The sequence below is a fragment of the Theropithecus gelada genome, chromosome 6, assembly GCF_003255815.1.
Source record: "Theropithecus gelada isolate Dixy chromosome 6, Tgel_1.0, whole genome shotgun sequence".
NCBI lineage: Eukaryota > Metazoa > Chordata > Mammalia > Primates > Cercopithecidae > Theropithecus > Theropithecus gelada.
Genome location: NC_037673.1, coordinates 153571696 through 153594934, shown reverse-complemented (window position 1 = coordinate 153594934; position 23239 = coordinate 153571696). Strand labels below are relative to the sequence as shown.

Genomic DNA, 23239 nt, shown 5'->3' with positions numbered 1-23239 from the left:
GGAGTTCAAGGCAGCAGTGAGCTGATCATGCCACTACAGTCCAGCCTGGATGACAGAGTGAGACCCTGACCCCAGAAAAGTGCTTCAGTGCAAATATGAGGCATCTGTTCTTATTTCTGAATATGCATGCACCGTTCAATATATCTGCTCTTCTTTTGGAAGAAGGGGCATGTCTCCAAAGCCCTCTCCTGTCACAGTTTCTAGCTGGGCAATGACCAAGATAGAGAGTTCAGGAAGTTAATTCCATCTTGGGACAGTCTGTCATTGGTGTGCTAGGGTACGGTTCCAGCCTGAGGCTCTTGTTTCTTGTTTGACTCATGCTCATTCTCATGTTGATTTCTGACTCCAGCCAGGGTCACAACTACTCCAATTGTCAGAACTGTTCGAACACGCACCACTGTTCCAACGACAACGACCCTTCCAACAACAACAACTCTTCCAACGACAACGACCCTTCCAACGACAACAGCTCTTCCAACGACAACGACTCTTCCAACGACAACGACTCTTCCAACGACAACAACCCTTCCAATGACGACTTTTCCAACGACAATGACTCTTCCAACGACAACGACCCTTCCAACGACAACGACAACGACTCTTCCAATGACAACAACTCTTCCAACGACAACAACTCTGCCAACGACAACAATGGTCTCTACCTTTGTTCCTCCAACGCCATTGCCCATGCAGAACCATGAACCAGGTAAAACAGATGTGTTTGGGAGCCCAAAGACCTTCCAACGAGGAGCTGCGAACCATCCAGGGCATTGTATCAAGGTAGAAGGACGGTCTAGAGTGAGAGGTCTTACCTGGGTTTCAATCAGGGTCTCCTCAGGATTTGTGATCCTCCCCAACTCCCAAGTTACATGCATCTTTTGCACCAATAAGCATTTTTGGAGTGAGGGGACCCATTGCTTTTTGTCAGATTCTCAAAGAAATTGATTATTAACCGAAAATAGCTGGACCATTTATTGTAGGACATCTAACAGGGATAGTGTGGATCTGATTCAGCTACGTATGGTTTTATGATGAAAACACAGGGAATGCCAGAGAACCAAAGGTCAGATAAATGAGATTCTGTCCTCATGAAGAGCTCTGAAGAGAGATCATTTAGTCCATTCTGAAAGCAGACCTTGATTTCAAAGAAGTTAACATTTACTGTTTTCTATTTACGAGGCACCATGCTTCATGCATTTAATTGTTAGGATAATTATATTGACTGTAGGTGTGGTTTATAATTGTGAGAACTGAGACAGAATCTAAAAGCTTATTGTTGAAAGTTACACAGATAGAAGCCAGGTGTGGTGGCTCATGACTGTAATTTTAGTCCAGGAGTTCAAAACCAGCCTGGGCAACATAGTGAGACCCTGTCTCTGCATGGTGGTGTATGCCTCTAGTCCCAGCTACTTGGGAGGCTGAGGTGGAGGAATCGCTTGGGGCCAGGAGGTCAAGGCTGCAGTGAGCCATGATGGCACCACTGTACTCTCTAGCCTGGGTAACAGAGTGAAAAAGAAAGAAAAGAGAAAGAAAAAATAAATTTACACAGATACAAAGTTGTTGAGTCAGGTTTTGATCTCTGTTAGCTTGAATTGGGGCCAGTACTTTTAACTACTGGATCATGCCTCCTATTATGAGCACTGAGTTTTATGTTTGGATGAGTTTGCCCTGATCTAACATTTTTACTGAAAAAAAACCAAAAAAAAACCAAAAAAACCCTTAAACAACCATGCTGTTTTTTCAGGGCAGTCAATAACTTACACATTTTTGGCCGGGCGCGGTGGCTCAAGCCTGTAATCCCAGCACTTTGGGAGGCTGAGACGGGCGGATCACGAGGTCAGGAGATCGAGACCATCCTGGCTAACACGGTGAAACCCCGTCTCTATTAAGAAATACAAAAAAAAAACTAGCCGGGCGAGGTGGCGGGCGCCTGTAGTCCCAGCTACTCAGGAGGCTGAGGCCGGAGAATGGCGTGAACCCGGGAGGCGGAGCTTGCAGTGAGCTGAGATCCGGCCACTGCAGTCCAGCCTGGGTGACAGAGCGAGACTCCGTCTCAAAAAAAAAAAAAAAAAAAAAAAAAAACTTACACATTTTTACTTCAAAGGTCCTTTAATTTATTTATGTACAGTGGAAATTGCGAAAGGTGTGATTTATACTTAGGAAAAAGTAACACTGGATTTAAGGGTTTTAGGGATTTGGAATGTACATGTTTATTTATTTATTTTTTCCAGTTCAGGCCATATAGTTGATACTTCAAATTCCCTGTAAATAAGATATTAGATTTAATATAAATGGAGGATAACTTGACTTATAGGTGGGGAAATAGCTTGTCATTCTGAGGACAAGTATAGGTTCAAATCTTCCATTTCCGGGATTTAAAAGATAACTTTTAGTGGAGATTCTCAAAGCCCTCAAAAACCCATTGACCCCTTAGGGTGGCTCTGGATTCTGAGGAGTAACAAATGTCACAACCTCTTAGCTGGAAAAATCTGATGGAACATATTGATTTCCCTTGACTCTCATTGAATTGTGTGTGTATTTAACCAGGAGGGATCTGAAGGATTGGGCTAGTAGCTCAGTTTGGAAGAGAGGGTGTTAGTTAGGTCATAGCTTGGATTTTAGAGCCATAAAAGTTTATAAGAAAAACAGTTTTGTTCCAGGCAGTCGCACACACTAGAGAGTCTGTTAGACTTTCTCAATGTTGATTTCACTTTTTAATACTTAGCTTGTGTCTGCTAAGGTGGATGGATTAGCGGACTTGTTTTGGAGAACATCCCCAAGTCATTGACTTCATTTAAAGCCGAGATTGGGGAGAAAGTTGCCTTTCTCCTAAGAGTTGGTTTTTATGGCTATAACCTGGAGGATGGTATCAATTGAGCTTTTTCTTATCTGGATGGTTTTCTAAAGAGTTTGCATGAGTTGAACATTACAGTCCAAGAATGAGAGAACCCTGGAGCGAATGGAATGCAGGGACATTTATCTTTGCATCCAATCCGCCCTGCTCAGTGTCCCTATTACCTGCTCGCTGCCTAAATCATCCATGGAACAATTGTATGTATGGTCGTAGGAGCAGCGGAGAAAAGAAAGATGCCATAAAGACCCAAACTTAGGAAAGAAGTTAAGCTGAAGAGGTCTTTTGCACAGAACTCAATTGGGCACAGACTGCCCACATGACTCTCCTGTGTTATTCTGGTTTTTGTTCCGAAAGAGAGCCACATCCTCTTACGGGTTTGAGCACTAGAGGAAAACAGGAAAACAGTCGAGAACAGGAGAAAGAGTGATGTTGAAAAGTGAAGTTATGGAGACTGTGGTGGGGAAGGAGAAACAGACCAGTGAGAGGCAATAAGGAAAGCCCAGGTTTTGGAATTCATCCAGTCACCGTCACTAATTGACTCTAAATTTCTGTGGTGCTCTAAGAGAAGGGAATCATGTAAATGCTTTGTAAAGAGGCAAGTGATCAACTTTGCAAATAAGGAAATAAAGGAGAGATTTCAGGAAAGGAAAGGAGAATGTAGCCCTATGCTGGAGAATTCCTAATGGAAGCTTTCCAGTGAGAAGTGGAAGATGAGTCAGAAAACACAGGAAATCACCCTTAAAGGAATGACTAGAATGCAGATGCGGAAGGAGCTGGGGTCAGGGTCTGCCAGGAACCTTACCTTTAGGGTTGCAAATCATTACCAAGGCTGACGTTGGGCAATATTGTCAGCTTTTAGAGACCTCAAGGAATTAATATTGTATCTGTTCTGTTAGTTACTGGATGTGTGGATAATTGAACTTCAGTAAGACCAGGAAATCCAGAATGGGGCTGTTTTGAAGGGGTTAGAGCATGTTAGTGCAAATTCCCAAGCCCCCCCCTCCCTGTTTTCTGAAAGTGAAATACTTGTATGAATAAAATAAAAGTTTAATTGGGTGTTCTGCATAAAATGCCCTGTTGTTGACTTTGTGTATTTAGAGAGAACCTGGGGGTATAGAAAGTGTGAGATAATCTTATATATTGATAAGAGTAGCTAGAATATTATCTAGATCGCATTTCCTTGTGTTAATGAAATAACTAGACAGCAGGGCAATGCCTGAAGGCCATCTTGGAATACATTTCTAAGAGGAGCTGAAAGGTTCAGAAGTGGGTGGGTAGGAGCCCTGCATGCCCACTGTGGAAGGCCAGGAGAAGGGCCCGTGGAAAGGTGATGGTAATTCCTGATTCTAGTTTTGTTCTTTATTTTTCTTGGGGTGCACATTTTCCTCCACAAATGGAACAATTCTTCCATTCTTTTCATTCCAGTAGCCACTTCACCATCTTCACCTCAGCCAGCAGAAACCCACCCTGTGACACTGCTGGGAGCAACAAGGACACAACCCACCAGCTCACCATTGTACTCTTATGCAACAGGTAACTGCGTTCTCTTTCCTGAACAGCTGGGATCATTCAAACCTTGATAACCATTGACTTTGTTGAGAGCGCATGCTCTGGAATATGACTGATCTGACTTGAGTGCCAACACCAGCCACATAGCCGAGTCATTTGACTTGTACAAATATCTACCCTTTCTGAATGCTTTGTCATTTGTGTGTGCGGTTTTTTTTTTTTTCCCCCTGAGATGGAGTCTCGCATTGTTGCCCAGGCTGAAGTGCAATGGCGCGATCTCGGCTCACTGCAAGCTCCGCCTCCCGGGTTCACGCCATTCTCCTGCTTCAGGCTCCCGAGTAGCTGTAATTTTTTGTATTTTTAGTAGAGACGGAGTTTCACCATGTTAGTCAGGATAGTCTCGATATCCTGACCTCGTGATCCACCTGCCTCCACGTCCCAAAGTGCTGGGATTAGAAGCGTGAGCCACCGCACCCTGCCTTTTTCTTTCTTTTTTTTTTTTTTTGAGACTGAGTCTCACTCTGTCGCCCAGACGGGAGTGCAGTGGCGCCATCTCGGTTCACTGCAACCTCCGCCTCCTGAGTTCAACCCATTCTCCTGCCTCAGCCTCCGGAGTAGCTGGGATTACAGGTATGCACCACCATGTCCGGCTAATTTTGTATTTTCAGGAGAGAGGGGGTTTCACCATGTTGACCAGGCTGGTCTCAAACTCCCCAGCTCAAGAAACCCGCCTGCCTTGTCCTCCTAAAGTGCTGGTATTATAGGCATGAGCCACCGTGCCCAGCTGTTTTGTCATTTGTAAAAAGGATGTAATACCATGATCTTGCAGAATGCTTGTGAGAATCAAATGGGATGAAAGATTTGGGACATAGTTACAGGGGGTAAGTGATAAATCTAATAGCAGCTATTATTATTATTCCTTAGAACATCAAGAATCCAAATGCCTGACTGGCACAGGCAGCTTATGTGATTTGGAAACATCCACAGGCATATTACTTTGTTTTTAGAAATCAGATCAACCAGTCTTGAATCTGAACATATTATTTTGACTTGATTCCTTGGGCCAGGGCCTTAAAACAATTAGATCCAGCCCTCTGGTGTTTAGCTCAAACACCAGACCCTATGCTTCTGACAAGTCCCAGACCTTAAAAAGTACCGGGAGGCTTCCACTGATTCATCAGATTTCTATTTACATGAGCATTCTCAGATGGTGCTATGATTTGAAAGTTTGTGTCCTCGCTATTAAGGGAAAACTCCCAAACTGGGTTTTCTCTCTGTTCTCACACCACCTCAACGACAATCATCAACTCAGATGAAGACTTCCGTGACTGAATGTGGGGAGTTTTTTCCCCATACACTAAGCAGTGGACACCGGCTGTGTGTTCAATTCAATTCTCACACTATCTACCCGGAGAGAGGGTCAGATCCCACAGGTTAGGGGCTCAGTCCCCAGTACTGCCCCTCCCACCCCCACCACACACACCAGTTACAAGTTTGGGCCTCTGAAACTTCTGACCTCGTTTCAAGTTGGGGTTCCCACAACCCTCTCTTTGGGTTCTATTAATTTCCTGGAGTGGCTTCCAGAACTCAGGGAAACACTTATGTTTACCAGATTATTGTAAAGGATATTGCAAAGGATACAGATGATGAGATGCACAGGACGAGGTATATGGGAAAGGGTTCATGCCCTTCCTTGGGAACTCTACCTTCTAGTAACCTCCAAGTGTTTAGCTATCTGGAAGCTCTCCAAACCTAGTCTTCTTTTATCTTTCTTTTTTTCGAGACGGAGTCTTGCTCTGTCATCACCCAGGCTGGAGTGCAGTGGTATAATCTCGGCTCACCGCAACCTCTGCTCCCAAGTTCAAGTGATTCTCCTGCTGCAGCCTTCCAAGTAGCTGGTATTACAGGCATGCACCATCACACCTGGCTAATTTTGTATTTTTAGTAGAGATGGGGTTTCATCATGTTGTCCAGGCTGGTCTTGAACTCCTGACCTCAGGTGATCCGCCCACCTCAGCCTCCCAAAGTGCTGAGATTACAGGTGTGAACCACCACACCCAGCCCTTTTGGGTTTTTATGGAAACTTCAAGTCATCAACATTCCATCCCCCAGGGGCACAGGGAAGGACTCTCTCTGGGAAGTGTCTTATGATCCACAATCAGAAAGGCAGGGGAAATTAAAGTTGTGCCTTGTCAGGTGAAAGGAGAGCAGGAGAAAGTCAAAGATTGTTTCCTAAGGTCAAACATACTTATTATAACAAAAGACTGTAATTAGGGATATGGGAGTTATGAGCCAGAAACCATGCACGGACACCTATCTATCTATATATAATCTCATAACACCACACCCCTAAATTCATGTTGATAGCTAATTCCCAATGCAAGTCTTAAGAACTGGAGCCTTCGGAGCATGATTAGGTCATGAGAGCCCTGCCTTCGTGAATGGAATCAATGCTCTTATAAAAGGCCGAAGGTACATTTTCTTGATGGTAGAGAAACAATAAATTAATTAATTAAACAAAAGGAGGCCCAAGGGAGCTTGTTTGCTCCTTCCCCCATATGAGAACAAATAGAAGACACCATCCACAGGGAAGAGGACCCTCACTAGATTGAGTAATCAGCCTGTGCCTTGATCTTGGACTACCCAGCCTCCAGAACTGTAAGCAATACATTTCTGTTTAAATTACCCAATCTAAGCTATCTTATCATAGCAGCCTGAACAGACCCAGACAGATGGGTTGAGGACACCCACACCAACATCAGAGAGGTATGCCCCTCTGAGATCCTGCTACTCTGCTCCAAGCAATCCTTACTATTCTTCCAAGTCTGAACAGGCCCCTTAGAGTCTCTGCTCCTTGGAAATGTAGAATTGACCTGTCTTTCCCTGTAATGGAGAAAGGTGATGCTGAAACCTGTCATCTTTCCCAGCTAACTCTCCTTGTTCCCCTTAGTGGTAAGTTATGGGAGTGCCCTGTGCTGAGTGCCTCTGTGATGCTGAGCTGGCTCTGTGTCCTTGTGTGGCATCCAAGCAAGGTCATGCCTTGCAGGCCTCCTTGTGTGTATGACTCATTGTACTCAGCAGTTGCCAATCTGTAGGCAGCTGCTTCCCAGCCTGCATGGCCTACCTTTTTTGCCAATCATTCCTGGTAGCTGGTTAATTTAAAATGGACCTGCAGTGTGATTCACATAGGGACTCATTCAATTGGGATTAGATAATGGTGACATTGCGTTTTGAAAGTGTAATCCTTAGCTCAAACTGTTTCCAGGCACAAAAACAAAATGAAAATAGATAAAAACACAAAGTCACAGCAGTAGGAGCAACTGCACCCCACTCTTTGAGAGTGTAAGGAGGAAGAAAGTAGGAGTGGGGAATCATTCTCTGAAATACCATGTCAGCAAAACCTGGTCAGGGTAGAGTTTTCCAGGGTGGAACAGACAGTGGAGCAGCTGTATCCCCAGGATTTGTGTGGCTGCTGCCATTTTGGCCGTGTATCCAAGGCTCATGGGCCAAGTTCTTACTGTGCCTGAGTTGGCCTTCAGTTGCCTAAAGCCTCATGGAAGCAAGGAATATTAGGTCTGGAAAGGATTGGAGCTGTCATATGGCCCACTACCCACCTTTGACAGATGGATATGCCAGGAAATGGATATATTATCTTGTTTAATTCTTTCAAGGCAGGCCATATTTAATGCTATTGCCAGATTGAGGAGGCCCTATAAATCTGCTTTGGAAACACACAACTCCCATTTCAGCTACGAGCTACTAGTTTTGTGCCCACAGGAAAATTGTTGAACATTCCTCTTTGGATGAGTAGAGAGTATATGATATTTGGAAATTGCATTGCATAATATCTATCCCTCCCCTCTTCCCACTCCTCTTCCCATTATATAATAATAATAGCTTAGTGCCAACCACTTTACATGCATCATCTAATTTAATTGTAACAACTTGATGGGCTGTGTACTATTAATAGGTTGTAGTTCATGCATACTCTAGCTAGAAATATATATATATAGTAGTTTTCCCCTTATCTGCAGTTTTGCTTTTCTGTAGCAGTCAACTATGTTCCTAAACTACTAAGATATTTTGAGAGACTAAATTCCCATAGATTTTATTACAGTTTATTTCTATAATTGTTCTAGTATATTATTTATTTGTTGTTAATCTCTTTCTGTGCCTAATTTGTAAATTGAACTTTATCATAGGTATGTATATATAGGAAAAACGTGGTATCTGTAGGGTTTGGTACTATTCTTGGTTTCATGCATCTACTTGAGGGTCTTGGAACATATGCCCTGTGGGTTAGGGGGCACTACTATATACACACATACACACACACCCCTTTATATACCTATACGTACATACATACATACCTGTGTGTGTGAAAAGGACTTTGAGTATCAAAGTTACATTGCTAACAGACATTGTCAGCATTGAACTCAAATTTTATCTGACTCCAGTCCATGCTGTTTTTCTGCATCACCCCATCCTCTTCCTGAAACTGTTACTTAAGGTCGTAATACCTGTCACAAACAGACCTGAGATTCTATATATTGCATAAACCTACATCTGTCTCTGTCTCCCTTTCCTTTCCTTTCCTTTCCTTTCCTTTCCTTTCCTTTCCTTTCCTTTCCTTTCCTTTCCTTTCCTTTCCTTTCCTTTCCTTTCCTTTCCTTTCCTTTCCTTTCCTTTCCCTTCCTTTCCTTTCCTTTCCTTTCCTTTCCTTTCCTTTCCTTTCCTTTCCTTTCCTTTCCTTTCTTTACCTTTCCTTCCTTCTTTCTTTCCTTCTGTCTTTCTTTCCTTCTTTCTTTCTCAGTCTCGTTTTGTTGCCCAGGCTGGAGTGCAGTGGCGTAATCTTGGCTCACTGCAATCTCCACCCCCTGAGTTCAAGCAATTCTTGTGTCTCAGCCTCCCAAGTAGCTGGAATTACAGACGTGTACCATATCACTGGCTACTTTTTTATATTTTTAGTAGAGATGGGGTTTCACCATGTTGGCCAGGCTGGTCTTGATCTCCTGACCTCAAGTGATCCGCCTGCCTTGGACTCCCAAAGGACTTGGGTTTATAGGCATGAGCCACCCGTGCCTGGCTGAGAATACACTGTCTATTACAAAGCAGATATTTTAAAACATGTTGAAATTTTTAAATGTTCAACTCTAAGAGAAATGTATCATATATTACATAAAATCTTAATCCTCATATGGCATAATATGCATTGATCTGGTGGCTGATATATTTTCGAAAGCACTTCTAGATCAAAGCATAAGCACATTGGCAACAACACAGGAGTTATATGCCACCTGTTTTTGATATTATGGCATATTTTACTCATTCTGAACATAAAACCAATATGATGTCCCTTTTGATGAGGGTGGTTCTGGTTTTGGATGTACATGCCTCTGACCATTCATTTACAGCTGTTTAGATAGCATAAAAGTATTGATTGCCTTTAAATGGCATTCTTAACCTGGTTCCATGAATGGGCTTCTGTGATTACCCTGAAATAGTAGATACAATTCGTGTACACATGCATTATTTTTTTAATAAAAAAAAAAGAGTCAATTTTCAAAGAGCCTGTGACAGAAAAGTTAAGAAATACAACTTTCCAGGAGAAATTAATACAACATTAATAACTTGGTATGACTCTTGCAATGCCTGTAGCATTTGATCATATTATCATTCAACTTTTCATCACCAGAAGGCGATGTGAATATATTTAGTGTCTGCAGTGAAAATTCAATATTTTTTGTAATTCTAATTAAATTTCCTTCTTGTTGAGTAGATGGGAGTGACACCGTGACAGAGTCTTCAGATGGCCTTTGGAATAACAATCAAACTGTAAGCATATTCGCCCCTATTTGATTAGCCAGATTCAGTTGTATATCTCCCTGGAAGCAAGTTACATTTAAAGACTATTTCTGTAAGACTAACCCACAGATTTTTTTTTTCTTATTAAAAAACAGACGAAAAAAATAATTTGACTCTTAAATAGGATGCTTTAATTTGAAAAGTTCATTTAGGTGACCCAGTTTGTTAGGGATGCCCAAAGAGCCATATGTTACTGAATAGCATACTTAGATACATAGTACATACACTTTCTGCTGGGCAAAAATAGGGGAAGAAAGAATTTTTTGAGACAGAGCATCACTGTCTCCTAGGCTGGAGTGCAGTGGCGCAATCTCGGCTCACTGCAACCTCCGCCTCCTGGGTTCAAGCAATTCTCCTGCCTCAGCCTCCCGAGTAGCTGGGACTACAGGCGCACACCACCACGCCCGGCTAATTTTTGTATTTTTAGTAGAGATGGGGTTTCACCGTGTTGGCCGGGCTGCTCTCAAACTCCTGACCTCAGGCAATCTACCTATCTCGGCCTCCCAAAGTGCTGGAATTACAAGCATGAGCCACCATGCTGGGCCGAATGAGCTAATTTAAGGAGAACAAGTTAAGATAACATGCCAAGGAGGAATTCAGTTATCAATAGAGAAACAGAATGCTTTGATGGGGTGGAGTAGAGGCCACCCCAAACAAAAGTAAAATGTAAGTGAAACTAACATGTTTATTCCCTAATATATTTCCCCTACCTAATGACTATTTTATGTAGAAATTTTAAAACTTCTATTGATTTTTTTTCTATACAAAAACCTCCCCATGGGATGACTCTTTCTTTCTTTCTTTCTTTCTTTCTTTCTTTCTTTCTTTCTTTCTTTCTTTCTTTCTTTCTTTCTTTCTTTCTTTCCTTCTTTCCTTCTTTCCTTCTTTCCTTCTTTCTTTTCTTTTCTTTTCTTTTCTTTTCTTTTCTTTTCTTTTCTTTTCTTTTCTTTTTGACAGAGTCTTGCTCTGTCACCCGGGCTGGAGTGCACTGGCGCCATCCCAGCTCACTGCAACTTCCTCCTCTTGGGTTCAAGTGATTCTCCTGCCTCAGCCTTCCAAGTAGCTGGGATTACAGGCGCCCACCATCATATCTGGCTAATTTTTGTGTTTTTAGTAAAGATGAGGTTTCGCCATGTTGACCAGGCTGGTCTTGAACTTCTGATCTCAAGTGATCCTCCCACCTTGGCCTCCTACAAGTGCTGGGATTACAGGCGTGAGCCACCATGCCCGGCCCAGGATGACTTTTTAAGATAACAAAGTTCTAAATAATAACTTTGATTCTGTAAAATGTTCCCATACCTTTTTTCTCAGTGAACTTGAGAAAAATTTAAGGGATCTAGTCTTACGATGCTCATCAATGTCTTCTGTGTCCATGTAAGTTAGATAGATTTATTAATGAGATCTTTTCTTTTGGCTCCTGCAAGAAACAACCTGCCTTTTAATAGGTGCAAGTAACTTTTTGAAGCAACAAACAAAAAAAGTCTGAGGTTATGAGAATAATCCTTCTGAGGGTTTTTTTTTTTTTTTTTTTTTTTTTTTTTTTTTTTGAGACAGGGTTTCACTTTTGTCACCCAAGCTGGGGTGCAGTTTCTCAGTCTCAGCTTACTGCAACCTCCACCTCCCATGTTCAAGTGATTCTTGTGCCTCAGCCTCCCAAGTAGCTTGGATTACAGGCACGCACCACCACACCCAACTAATTTTTGTATTTTTAGTAGAGATGGGGTTTCACCATATTGGCCAGGCTGGTCTCAAACTCCTGACCTCAAGTGATCTGCCTGCCTCAGCCTCCCAAACTGCTGGGATTACAGGCATGAGCCACCGCACCTGGCCTGAGAATAATCTTTCCGATAGCCAGTTGTAAGAAATGACAGCATGGTCATTGTATAAAAAATTCAAAATGATCAAAGCGGGGCTATTTAGTGTAGAGCCAAATGACCTTATGCTATATACCTTAGTGACATTGTGAATGCCACTACATAGGAGTAACATTTAAAAATTTAGGAACTTGTATGGCATGCACTGATTGATCCGACCTACTGGCGAAATATCAGAACTGCCACGATGTACATGTTTAATGTGTTGACATATGGCTAGACTTGTGCTGGATTTAAAAAACCCCTCAGAATAGTGGGGTTATTCTTGGTCTCAGTTACCTACAGAATAGGTCTGTTTAGAAGCAAGGGAAAACAATTTAGAGGCAGGTTCAAGGTTGGCAGTAGCAGAAACTTGGGCTTTCTGTGCCTTGACTGAAGATGTCAAGATGTCTTCTCCCAGGTATCTTGAAAACACGCAGAATACATTTTGGCCCAGTAGGTCATCTTCCTGGGCTCTATCTTAAGGAAAAAATTGAACTAATATATAAAAATGTATGAGGAGAATGTTCATTGTTAATATTTATAATCATGAAAATATTATAAACAACCTAAATGTTTAATAGTAAGAGATTACTTAGTTAAGCATGTCCATGTATTGGCATAAAGAATGTAGTCATTGGCAAGGCATGATGACTCACGCCTGTAATTCCAGCACTTTGGGAGACTGAGGCAGGTGGATCACCTGAGGTCAGGAGTTCCAGACCAGCCTGACCAACATAGTGAAACCTCATCTCTACTAAAAATAGAAAAATTAGCTGGGTGTGGTAGCAGGCGCCTGTAATCCCAGCTACTTGGGAGGCTGAGGCAGGAGAATCACTTCAACCTGGGAGATGGAGATTGCAGTGAGCCGAGATCGCACCACTGCACTCCAGCCTGGGCGACAGAGCATAAGAACATAGTCATTGCAGTGCATTTACTGACATAGGTTATAGCATGTTATAATATGTTGGTTATAACACATTATTAAATGAAAGAAGCAACTTTTAAAATAGGATACAATTATGATATACTAATTCATATAGAATATAGTAATTATTTCTGTTAAGAAAAAATCCTAGGAGGATAAAATTCTAGAAAAGTATATAAAGCAAAATGGCAAAAGTACTCATTTCTGGATGTTAAAGTTATGGTTTATTTATTTATTCGAGACAGAGTCTCACTCCATTGTCCAGGCTGGAGTGCAGTAGCACGATCATAGCTCACTGCAGACTCATCCTCCCAGGCTCAAGTGATCCTCCCACCCCAAGCCTCCCAAGTAGCTGGGACCACAGGCACGCATCACCACACCTGGCTAATTTTATTTTTTTCTGGAGGCAGGGGCTCACCAAACTGGTCTCAAACTCCTGGGCTTGGGCTATCTTCCTGCCTTAGCCTCCCAAAGTGCTGAGATTATGGGTGTGAGCCACTGTCCCTGACCTGGTTATGGATTTTTTTAGTTTTCCTTTTTTATGCTTAGCTGTACATTCTAAAATGAGCATGCAGTATTTGTGTATTGTAATTAAAAACTGAAAGCAAATCCTGGCTCCTGAAACCCCATTCTCCATCTACGCACATTACATTTCCCTCCCACCCCATAGGTAAAGTAATAACAACGTAATTTTGCACTCCCAGACTCTAGCTATGCCACTTCTTAGCAAGCATGGCTCAAATGCTGTTACTCTACTATATTCATAGTGTTTACCAGGAAGTACCTAAAAGTACCCTTGCAAAGAACCCTATTGAATCTACTGTTGCTAGACATAGAAATAGGTCCAGAGAGGCTAAACAGCTTGTCCATGGGCACATAGTGACTAAGTAGAGGACCTGGGATTCTTTTTGTTGTTGTTGTTGTGATGGAGTCTCGCTCTGTCACCGAGGCTGGAGTACAGTGGCTGTCTTGGCTCACTGCAAGCTCTGCTTCCCAGGTTCACGCCATTTTCCTGCCTCAGCTGCCCAAGTAGCTGGGACTACAGGCACCTGCCACCACGCCCAGCTAATTTTTTATATTTTTAGTAGAGATGGGGTTTCACCACGTTAGCTAGGATGGTCTCGATCTCCTGACCTCGTGATCCGCCTGCCTCGGCCTCCCAAAGTGCTGGGATTACAGGCGTGAGCCACCGCGCCCGGCCAAGACCTGGGATTCTAACTCCAGAGATTAAGCTTTTGTAAAGGAGAAGACTTGGCCTTCACTCAGATTCTCCCCTTTCCTTCTATTAAAATACCTACCCGGTGGACTCTCTTTAGGATTAGAACTAAGCCATGAAAGGGGGACTAGCATGACGCCTGGCACATTTCAGGCCTATTCCAGGAGGTAATGATCTCTTGTGATAGGCACCAGAAGACTTAGACAATTCTACATTTCTGCATGATTGTATAGCATTGAATTGTTAATCATAGCCATGTCTGCGTGCACCTACTCTCAAATCTATTTATATAGATAGAGACAGAATCTTCAATTACAGGTAAAAAGACAAGTAAGGACTATAATCAAGGACAAAATTCAATAACTGAGCACATTAAGATAACATCACATCAAGTCAATTTATATAAACAAATTTTTTTCTTTTTCTTTTTTCTTTTTTTTTTGAGATGGAGTCTCACTCTGTTGCCCAGGCTGGAGTGCAGGTGCAGTGGCGAAATCTTGGCTCACTGCAACCTCTGCCTCCTGGGTTCAAGCAATTTTTCCTGCCTCAGCCTCCCAAGTAGCTGGGATTACAGGCATGCACCACCACGCCCAGCTAATTTTTGTATTTTTAGTAGAGATGGGGTTTCACCATGTTGCCCAGGCTGGTCTCGAACACCTGACCTCAGGTGATCCACCTGCCTGGGCTCCCAAAGTGCTGGGATTACAGACATGAGCCACCACGCCCGACATTTTTTCTTTTTAATATCACAAGAGGATGTATTTATGGATATAACCTATTGACTTTCAAAACAGCAAATTAAAAAATTTACATACAAACCCATTTTAAGCATACAGTTTTAGTTTTGACAAATGTGTGCACCTATGTAAATATGACCTCAAGCAAGCTAGAAAACACCCCCATCATTGTAAAATATGTTTTGAATTTCAAATTGTCCTAGATTTTCACCATAGGGTTATAAACTCAGATCATTTGGTCTTACCCTTATGTTCCAGAAGTCCCCAAGCACCAATACAAGTAAATACGGCTGGGTAAGTGATTCTGGGAAACGTTTTCTCTTCATAACTTTCTAACAAGATGCTTTTTTGATCTGTTGTTGTTTCCTTAGCAGTTGTCCCCAGAACATAGTCCACAGATGGTCAACACCACTGAAGGAATCTATGCTGGAGTCTCTATTTCTGTCTTGGTGCTTCTTGCTGTTTTGGGTGTCGTCATTGCCAAAAGTAAGTCATTTCAAGATTGTTCCTAAGGGACTAGAGCAAGGGATGTACAGCCAATTTGCCTGGGTTCACTAGTTTCATAAGCCACATGATTTTGACTTCACACGACTTCCCTTTGTCCCCAAATCCTCATTTGTAAAAGGCACATGGTAATACCATCTACCTCAAGGGGGAAGGCAAATGAAGTTTAAATGCATTAGGACCTACAAAGCACTAAGAATGGGAGGTCATATGCCTGTAATCCTAGCTACTTGGGAGGCTGAGTGAGGCAGGAGGATTGGTTGAGCCCAGGAGTTCAAGACTAGCCTGGGCAACATGGTGGGACCCCATCTCGTTAAAAAAACATGAAAAAACAAACAAACAAAAAAAAACACCACCAGCCAGGACCAGTGGCTCATGTCTGTAATCCCAGCATTTTGGGAGGCTGAGGCAGGAGGATTGCTTGAGCCCAGGAGTTCAAAACCAGCCTGGACAACAGAGTGAGACATTGTCTCTAAAATAAAAGGAAAAGAACGAGAAGAAAAAGCACTGAGAATGGTTCCTGGCACATGACAAGGGCACAGCAATCTTAAACTGTAATCGTAGTTAGAAAGATCCTTTTGCCATAAATCTTTATAAAATCTCATGGAACTTACATTCTAGTGGAGTTTTCACTTAAAACCACTATTTTTTAAACTTGTTATTTTTCAATTATTATTCCCCTATGGAAAAAATTTAATTCTATAAGAATTTTTTTGAGACAGAGTTTCTCTCTTGTCTCACAGGCTGTAGTGCAATGGCACGATCTTGGCTCACTGCAACCTCCACCTCCTGCCTCTGCCTCCCAAGTAGTTGGGACTACAGGCGCCTGCCACCACGCCTGGCTAATTTTTTGTATTTTTTAGTAGAGACGGGGTTTCACTGTGTTAGTCACCATGGTCTTGATCTCCTGACCTCGTGATCCGCCCACATCGGCCTCCCAAAGTGCTGTGATTACAGGCCTGAGTCACAATGCCAGGCCAAGAAAAATTAAATACAGATGTTCCTAAGTACCATTGGGGGATTGGTTCCAGAGCTCCTCGATTCCAAAATCTGCAGATGCTCAAGTCCCTTATAAAATAGTGTAGTATTTGCACATAGCCTGCTCACTTCCTCCAGTATACTTTAAATCTTTTCTAGATTACTTAGAACACCTAATATACAGGGTAAATGTCAGGTAAATAGTTGTTACATTGTATTGTTTTTATCTGTATTATTATTGTTGTGTATTATTTTTATTTTATTTTATTTTATTTATTTATTTATTTTTTTTTAAAATTTTCAATTTGTGAGTGGTTGAAACTGAGGATGCCAAACCTGTGGCTATCGAGGGCCAACTGTATCAAGAAATAGGAGTTTATTGGGTAGTGTTGAGATCTGGAAGTCAACACACCATTGTGATATATAAGATTTAGTCTCTCCGCCCTACGAGATCTAATTTTTGTCACTGTGGGGGTGATATTGTTAAAATTTTACAACACTCGTTTAGCAGAAGAGGCACATGAGACATTGGGTGGGGAAACTGATAGCGAGACAAAGACTAAAAAAGTAAAACAAAAGTTTTCAAAAAGCAACCACTTCATGTCTTCATGTCTCCCTTCTGCTAATTGTGTGTGTGTGTTTGTCTCAGTATAACCTGCCTCCGGTAAAAGAACCCTAGTTAGCTGTTTTGCAAGATGTGGTATTTGAAGCCATAACTGATCTAGTTCATGGATCTGGGCAGAGGACAATCAGAAAATTAAGAGTATGTTTGACAAATTTGAGGAAGTTTTTACATAATTATTTTGGAGCTTGGGTAGTCAAAGTGATTATTTAGAAATTGGGTAAAATACCTTTCAGGGAAGTTCAAACTTTCCCTCTGAAAGTACCTGAGTACGTACTTGAGTACGCTGAAAAAAATAGATTATTAGGAGATTAACAGGAGAAAAGGAATACATATTTATTATGTGTACAGAAGCCACACAAAATATGAGATGGAAGAAAGGGCCAGATGACTGGAGCTTAAATACCCTTTTCTTTCCTTCTTTTTGAGGCAGAGTCTCTCACTCTGTCACACAGGCTGGAGTGCAGTGGTGTGATCTCAGTTCTGTGGGCGAAAGAAAGAGAGATCAGACTGTTACTGTGTCTATGTAGAAAGAAGAAGACATAAGAAACTCCGTTTTGTTCTGTACTAATAAAAATTCTTCTGCCTTGAGATGCTGTTAATCTGTAACCCTAACCCCAGCCCTGTGCTCGCAGAAAGATGTGCTGCGTTGACTCAAGGTTTAATGGATTTAGGGCTGTGCAGGATGTGCTTTGTTAAACATGTGTTTGCAGGCAGTATGCTTGGTAAAAGTCATCGCCATTCTCCAGTCTCGAGTACCCAGGGACACAATGCAATGCGGAAGGCCACAGGGACCTCTGCCCAAGAAAGCCTGGGTATTGTCCAAGGTTTCTCCCCACTGAGACAGTCTGAGATATGGCCTCGTGGGAAGGGAAAGACCTGACCGTCCCCCAGCCTGACAACCATAAAGGGTCTGTGCTGAGGAGGATTAGTGGAAGAGGAAGGCCTTTGCATTTGAGATAAGAGGAAGGCATCTGTCTCCTGCTTGTCCCTGGGAATGGAATGTCTCGATGTAAAACCCGATTGTACGTTCTGTTTACTGAGATAGGAGAAAACGGCCTTATAGCTGGAGGTGAGACATGCTGGTGGCAATACTGCTCTTTACTGCACTGAGATGTTTGTGTAAAGTCTAACTGGCCTATGTGCACATCAAGGCACAGCACTTTTCCTTAAACTTATTTATGACACAGAGACCTTTGCTCACATGTTTTCCTGCTGACCCTCTCCCCACAATTACCCTATAGTCCTGCCACGTCCCCCTCACTGAGATAGTAGAGATAGTGATCAATAAATTCTGAGAGAACTCAGAGACCAGTGCCAGCGTGTGTCCTCCATATGCTGAGCGCCGGTCCCCTGGGCCCACTGTTCTTTCTCCATACTTTGTGTCTTATTTCTTTTCTCAGTCTCTCATCCCACCTGATGAGAAATACCCACAGGTGTGGAGGGGCTGGCTCCCTTCAAGCTCACTGCAGTCTCTGCCTCCCAGGTTCAAGCAATTCTCCTGCCTCAGCCTCCTGAGTAGCTGGGTTTACTGGCGCATGCCCCCACACCCGGATAATTTTTGTATTTTTAGTAGAGATGGGGTTTCACCATGTTGGTCAGGCTGGTCTTGAACTCCTGACATCGTGATCCACCCGCCTCCACCTCCCAAAGTGCTGGGATTACAGGCATGAGCCACTGCACCCGGCCTTAAATACTCCTTTCTTAGGGGAGAGAAAAGTGATGGATGTGGGCAATTTTAGAGGAAGAGTAAATGATTTTTAGGGGAGATGAATGGGCCCAAAGAACAGACTACAGGGCAGGACAAATTCCTCTGGACTCTGGATGTGTTGTCAGCTCTAGTCTTCTCCCTGTGATGTGCATCAATTCCCCGCCCCCATCCCCCCCAACCCTGCCACCATTGATGAGATATCTGGGGAAAGGATTCACAACAACAGAGTATCTTCTGGAGGATCTGGCCTTTAGCTAGATAGGGGAGCTTCAGAGAAAGCCCTTCCCTGCATATGCTCCTCCCCAGGTACTCTCACTTTGAAGTCCAAAGAAGCCTGTTTGAGGGTTTTATATTCTGAACCCTAATGACCTCAAAATATGCTTTCCTCCTTAAGCAAAAATAACTCATTATTTCCTTCTTTAGGAGAGAGATGATTGGTAGTACAAACTCTTGCAAAGGTATCCTTTGATAGAGGTGACTTTTAAAGTATATGGCCTTGTGACCCAGTTCATCTAAAACAAATCTTGGTTGATGCCTGTTGTTTAGCAGCCTATCAGAAGGATCTTGGACTTACTCATTTTTTAAAAATGAAAGATAATTTAAGAAGTGCGTTAAAGTTAGGGAGGATATGTGGATGAATACACCAAAGCATTAATGAAATTGAGATACTGGATGGTAAATGGCTTGTTTGGGTCCTACAGAATCAAAAGGGACATGGGAAGGAGATACCTCAAGGTACCAGGGACAAGTCCAAGTAATAACAGAAATAATACACTTGATTGAAAAAATATTATAAACTCTTGCTGAGATGTTTAATTTTCTCTTCAACTCCTCTCTCCCCGCCCCTTTAATTTAGAGTATTTCTTCAAAAAAGAGATTCAACAACTAAGGTAAGCTTGAAAGTATTTCTATCAATACTTTTGAGGTTCCTACTCTGGTAAAATAAAAACAGATTTCTGTCTCTCTCCTAAACTCTCCATCATATACCTTGGATCCTGATGGTCTACTTTAATGAGCAATTCTATTATTTACACCTTCCAGTGATATCTGTAGCTTTGTGTATTTCCCTGGAGTTGTGACAGAGCTGGTACAGAGGGAGCATCTCAGTCCTAAGCAAACCCCGTAGGGCAAGATAACTAAATTGCAAGATTTGCTCGACGGGACTAAACATTGAATGAGTTGTTGCTTTAGTTTGCTCTTTTATTTCGTTTAATGCTTTGTCTTTTTTTTTTTTTTTTTTTTTTTGAGACCAAGTTTCGGTCTTGTTGCCCAGGCTGGAGTGCAATGGCACCATCTTGGCTCACCACAACCTCTGCCTCCCGGGTTCAAGTGATTCTCCTGCCTCAGTCTCCCGAGTAGCTGGGATTACAGGCATGTACCACCACACCCAGCTAATTTTGTATTTTTAGTAGAGACGGGGTTTCTCCATGTTGGTCAGGCTGGTTTCAAACTCCTGACCTCTGGTGATCTGCCTGCCTCGGCCTCCCAAAGTGCTGGGATTACAGGCATGAGCCACTGCACCGAGCCATTTTTGCGTATTTTTAATAGAGATGGGGTTTCACCATATTCAATGCTTTGTCTTACTGAGTGTTTATTGACTATTATATTCCAAAAAGATGAATAAAACAGACAAAAACCATGTAAGCAAATAAGCATGGTTCTTTTACGTCCTTACAGATAAACAGCATGGGGACTATAGAACAGGATGAGGGTCTGTTTGAGCACCAGGAAAGCAGCTAATTTGGAGGAAGATAACTCCTGGCTGCAGGGGCAGTGAGTGCAAAGGTACTGAGGTAGGGCAAGTGCCTCCAGTTTTCTACAGCTTCCATCATTCCCTGCTGCTCCCTACCCAGCCTGCTCCACTGATCTATATTAGCTGTCTAGCCTTGCAGGCTCTTGAATTTGCTTTTAAAGACCTTTCATTCTATCCTGCTGCCCAGTTACTTTTTTTTTTTTTTTTGAGACACCCAGGCTGGAGTGCAATGGTGCGATCTGCAACCTCCACCTCTTGAATTTAAGCAATTCTCCAGACTTAGCCTGCTGAGTAGCTGGGATCACAGGCACCTGCCACCATGCCCGGCTAATTTTTTTATTTTTAGTAGAGACGGGGTTTTGCCATGTTAGTCAGGCTGGTCTCGAACTCCTCACCCCAGGTGACCTGCTTACCTTGGCCTCCCAAAGTGCTGGGATTACAGGCGTGAGCCACTGCGCCCGGTGCCAGTTGCAATTTAAATACCCTTTACTGCATCTATGCCCCGAGGCCATCTGCCCCATTGCCTGTAATGGTAGGAGACAACTACCTAGTTCTAAAGCCATCCAGCCTGCTTCATTTGATACAGGTTGAGTTTTAAGCAAGGACTTTCTTTAATTCAGAATCCCATCCCTCTTACTTAGGCTTCCATCTATTAAGCCTAGGTCTCCTTCACTGGATGCTTGTACACAGACTTTCCTGAGTCTGAGTTAATTACCCAAGCGAATCCACAGAACCTGTCTGAACAGTGACCAGCATATTGTAAGTGCTTAATATACATCGACTTTTGTTATTGCAATCAAGCCCTTTACAGCAATAAACTGTGAGAGAGGCACTATTCTCATTTTACAGATTGGAAAACAGTTTCAGAAATGTTGAGTGACATCTAAGGTCACATCACATAGCATATAAAGGACTCAATCTCAGGAATCCATGCTCATAAATATTTCTGGAATGACAGAGAAATGTGTAAAGTATAAAAAAAGCAAAAAAAAAAAAACACACACTAACAAATTATGAACATTTCCTCATAACATTATATTCTTGGCAGTTCTATCACACTGAGTCATTTGAGCTCATTGACACTTAAACTAAGTGTCTTCACACATGGATGACTGACCTGTTGAGGGACCACAGTGGAGCTTTGTTTTTCATGGTTCTTTAAATGTGTGGACATGTGTTTCATCTGCAGCTGAATGAAGACAAGGTCCATACTTTGGGGGCAGGCTTTGTTAACAAATAGTCACTATATACAAATATATTATATAAAAATAAGCAGTTACATCAAACGCTACACATAAGTTAAAATTAAGTCCACCTTCATCCCTCACTAGTATTTCCACTCTTTCTACTGATTTCTTTTTTTGAGACAGAGTCTCATTCTGTTGCCCAGGCTGGAGTGCAGTGGTGTGATCTCGGCTCACTGCAACCTCCACCTCCCAGGTTTAAGTGATTCTCCTGTCTCAGCCTCCCGAGTAGCCAGGATTATAGGCACAAGCCACCACATCTGGCTAATTAAAAAAAATTTTCGTAGAGATGGGGCCTCGCTATGTTGCTCACGCTGGCCTCAAGCTCCTGGCCTCAAGGGATCCTCCTGCCATAGCCTCCCAAAGTGCTGGGATTAGAGGCATGAGCTACTGCACCCAGCACAGGAAGATTTTTAACACTATGATCCAGTGTACACTTGTGAAACAGTACAATTTAACTATATGCAATGTTTCTCTATTCTGTTTTTATCTTGAATATAGGATGTAGATTGCTAAGTAGATTTAACAACCCTCTCTAAAGGATCACAAGCCACAGTTGGAAAAACACCAGTCACCCAATTCTTAGCCACATTTGAAAATGTGCATCTTGATTCAGCCACTTAGTTTGATGTCACAGCTCTGTATTTTTAGATTTTCCATTTTTGTATTCTATTATGTGAGTTTCAAAGAGACCAGTCTGAGTTTTTCAATACTTCTTAGGTTGTCTATCTAGCTGCTTATTAAACAGACTTTTCTTCAACTTAATAATAAGAGCCCCACTTTTTACAACTCTAGAAAAGCACTATTTATTTTATTCTTTGTGTGAACCAGGCTCCTATAGTCTCGAATACCTGATATTGCCTGATCATAAACAAAAGTGCAGCTCATATGTGAGAAGTGGTCTGCTTTTTTTTTTTCTTACTCATGTTATTCTTCAACAACTCTTTCTACAGTGTTTCATTTAGGAGCCATCAAATTAAAACTTTGCAAAATGCAGTTAAAAAGGAAGTCCATGCAGAAGACAATATCTACATTGAGAATAATCTTTATGCCATGAACCAAGACCCAGTGGTGCTCTTTGAGAGTTTACGCCCATGACTGCAGAAGACTGAACATATCGGACGTCTTTTAGACTCCAAGACAATTTTTCTGTTTCAGTTTCATCTGGCATTCCAACACGTCAGTGACACTGGGTAGAGTAACTCTCTCGTTCCAAACTGTGTATAGTCAGCCTTATCATTAATGTAGTCCTAATTTTTTGTGCTAAAACAGGCTCAATCAATCCTTCTGATCATTGTAGAGTTCTCTGTCAAACATGATCACTTTAGAATTGTATGTTCTCTTTAGACCCCATAAATCCTGTATCCATCAGAGAGAATAGTCACTGGAAACATAGCAAATGAACTTCTATCTTGGCCATCAGAGCTGTGCAGAAGAGGGAAATCTGTCTTAAAAATCAGCAAAT

General features: G+C 42.2%; 1 protein-coding gene across 1 annotated transcript in view; it reads left to right on the top strand.

The window, feature by feature from the left end:
• Positions 1-22872, top strand: part of HAVCR1 (hepatitis A virus cellular receptor 1) — a 29499-nt gene extending 6627 nt beyond the window's left edge. The window contains exons 3-8 of the mRNA XM_025388586.1: positions 350-706; positions 4280-4387; positions 10143-10198; positions 15334-15448; positions 19634-19667; positions 22728-22872. Coding sequence (XP_025244371.1) covers positions 350-706; positions 4280-4387; positions 10143-10198; positions 15334-15448; positions 19634-19667; positions 22728-22872 — 815 coding nt within the window. The remainder of the gene's footprint in view (positions 1-349; positions 707-4279; positions 4388-10142; positions 10199-15333; positions 15449-19633; positions 19668-22727) is intronic.
• Positions 22873-23239: the final 367 nt, after the last annotated feature.